General features: G+C 47.0%; 1 protein-coding gene across 4 annotated transcripts in view; it reads left to right on the top strand.

The window, feature by feature from the left end:
• LOC122252527 (uncharacterized) overlaps positions 1-2500 on the top strand; it is an 8813-nt gene that overhangs the window by 3556 nt on the left and 2757 nt on the right. For all 4 annotated transcript variants that reach the window (XM_086542627.1, XM_043015038.2, XM_086542626.1 and 1 more), the window contains exons 2-4: positions 97-304; positions 674-863; positions 1490-1610. In XM_086542627.1, the coding sequence (XP_086398753.1) occupies positions 103-304; positions 674-863; positions 1490-1610 (513 nt within the window). In that variant the 5' untranslated portion in view covers positions 97-102. The remainder of the gene's footprint in view (positions 1-96; positions 305-673; positions 864-1489; positions 1611-2500) is intronic.

The raw sequence follows: 2500 nt of genomic DNA, 5'->3' as shown, positions 1-2500 counted from the left end.
ATATATATATATATATATGTATGTATATATATATACATATATATATATATATATATATATATATATATATATATATATGAGCACCTTTATTTCCAGCAAGCCATGTTGAGCAAGACCACAGGGAGCGCCGCCGCCCGTCTGGCGAGCGCGGGCGTGTCGCGGGGCGTGGCAGCGGGGAGGGCGAGCTCCTCCGACGCAGCAGCAGGAGGAGGGGCGTTTAATCAGCCTCTGTCGCCAAATTACATGACGAGGGCGGGCGGAATCGCTTCCTTCATGCGACTTCCTGTACAGGACGATACTCAAGGTGCAATTTTGTCCTTTTAATTATCTTCAGTGTTATGTCGTGCTAAATTCATGTTTTATTTAAATAGAATTTCTATATAATTTACATATTTTTTCAAATGATTTCTATAACTTCTTTCTTTTTGTTTTTATCCTTCTTGAATTCTCATCTCGCTTTTCCTAACCCTCTTAACCCGAACCCACCCACCCACCAAACCCAAACCCACCCACCCACCAAACCCAAACCCAATCCCATCCACCCACCAAACCCATACCCACCCACCCACCAAACCCAAACCCACCCACCCACCCACCCACCAAACCCAAACCCAAAAACAAACCCATCAAACCAAACCCACCCACCCCACCCCCCAAACAACCTCCCCCCTAGGCCTAGACGCATGCCTCGTGGGCGTGCCCCTGGACGTGGGCGCCTCGAACCGCAGCGGCACTCGGATGGGGCCCCGCCAGATCCGAACCGAATCGGTTCTCCTCCGCCCGAACAACCAGGCCACGGGAGCCATGCCCTTCGACTCGATCAATGTGGCCGACGTGGGGGACGTGCCCATGAATATATTCAAGTAAGTGTGTGGGCGGGGGGGGGGGGGCAGTGGGTTTGGGGAGGGGGAGGGGGGGAGAGAGGAGGATGGAGGAAAGGGAAGGGTGGAGGGGGGTGGGGTGGGGGATAGGGAGAAGGGGGAGGAGGGGAAGGGGGAGGGTAGGGAGGGAGAGGGGGAGGATGGGGAGGGGGAGGAAGATGGGGAAGGGGAGGGGGAGGGGGAGGGAGATGGGAAGGGGGAGGAGGAGGGGGAGGGGGATGGGAAGGAGGAGGCGGAGGAGGAAGATGGAAAGGGGGAGGGGGAGAAGGATGGGGAGGGGGGAGGAGGAAGATAACCATCAGCAGCAGAAGGAGTAGGAGGAAGAGGAAGAAATGTAAAGGAGAGAAGGAATAATGGTTATAATACTTGTAAGGATCGTAATTATATGTATAATCATCAAATATTAAAGATGACGAGGATAGCATTTTTATAAAGGTTTAACGATAATTACGACGATAACAGTATCATAAAAAAAAAAATATATATATATATATATATATATATATATATATATATATATATATATATATATATATATACACACACATAAGTATATACACCATGATAATCAGACAAGTATTAAGTTTAACCTAACATCCCTCTCGCAGCTTGCCCGAGGCGTGCAAACACATCCGTTGTCACTATACCGAGTTAGTCAAGGACGGCTGCATCCCCCTCACCATGGGCGGCGACCACACCATCACCTACCCCATCCTGCAGGCCATCAAGGTAGGTTAATGGTAGATGACGCTCAGGGCCTGTTTATACGAGGCGCTTCCAACGCGTGTTAGCAAACGCGGCGCTAGCAAAGTCAATGGTAGTCTATGGAACCGGTCACACGTGATGCGGCGTTTTGCCTGACGCCGCGTTAACGTCGGGGTTCCTTGCTAACGCGGCTTTTTGAAAGCAGTGCGCTCTCTAATTGGCTGGGCTGCTACCAATGAGGAGAGAGAATGTGCGTTACTATGGCAACCCCTGGGATACTCCACGTGGAGGAAGTTTTCAATCACTTGACATGCACACAGCTCTTCAGTCCCATCACTGGCAGTAATGAGGAACATAGACACTGACCTTCTTATTAATGAAATCGAAATTGTATACTATAACTGAGCAGCAACATGGCTTTCTCCCCTTTCCCCTGACATTAGCAAAATTCCTTCTCTCTCTAGCTAGTAGTTTTCTATCTTCCCAAACTTTTTTGTTGTTGCTGTTGTTGTTTAGTGTCATTCTAAACCATTCCATCCTGCCATGCAAGTTTGCCTTCATTTATGAAGTAATCTGCATATTTATCCCTTGCATTGTTTGGCCCAGACACATAAATATGGTGCGAGGGATGGTGACGGATTCTACACTATCAAAGTAGGTAAACTAAGCGAAAGAGGTAAGTGAGGGGAAACAACTATAGTGATGATGGTGGTGAGACTGTGATGGTGACCATGATGGTGAAGCACAATCAGTGGCTGGTGATAGTGTTGTTTGTTTGTATGCTTGCACTGGCAATGGTAGTTATGATGAGTGGATTTCGGAAATAATAGTCATAATAGTAATGACTATTAAGATAATAAAATAATAATGATAATAATAATAACAATGATAATAACCGTGATAATAACTATGAT

The sequence above is a fragment of the Penaeus japonicus genome, unplaced genomic scaffold (genome assembly GCF_977035675.1).
Source record: "Penaeus japonicus unplaced genomic scaffold, GWHDUDI00000001_assembly GWHDUDI00000012, whole genome shotgun sequence".
Classification (NCBI taxonomy): Eukaryota; Metazoa; Arthropoda; class Malacostraca; order Decapoda; family Penaeidae; genus Penaeus; species Penaeus japonicus.
This window is presented reverse-complemented; position numbering and strand designations above follow the sequence as displayed.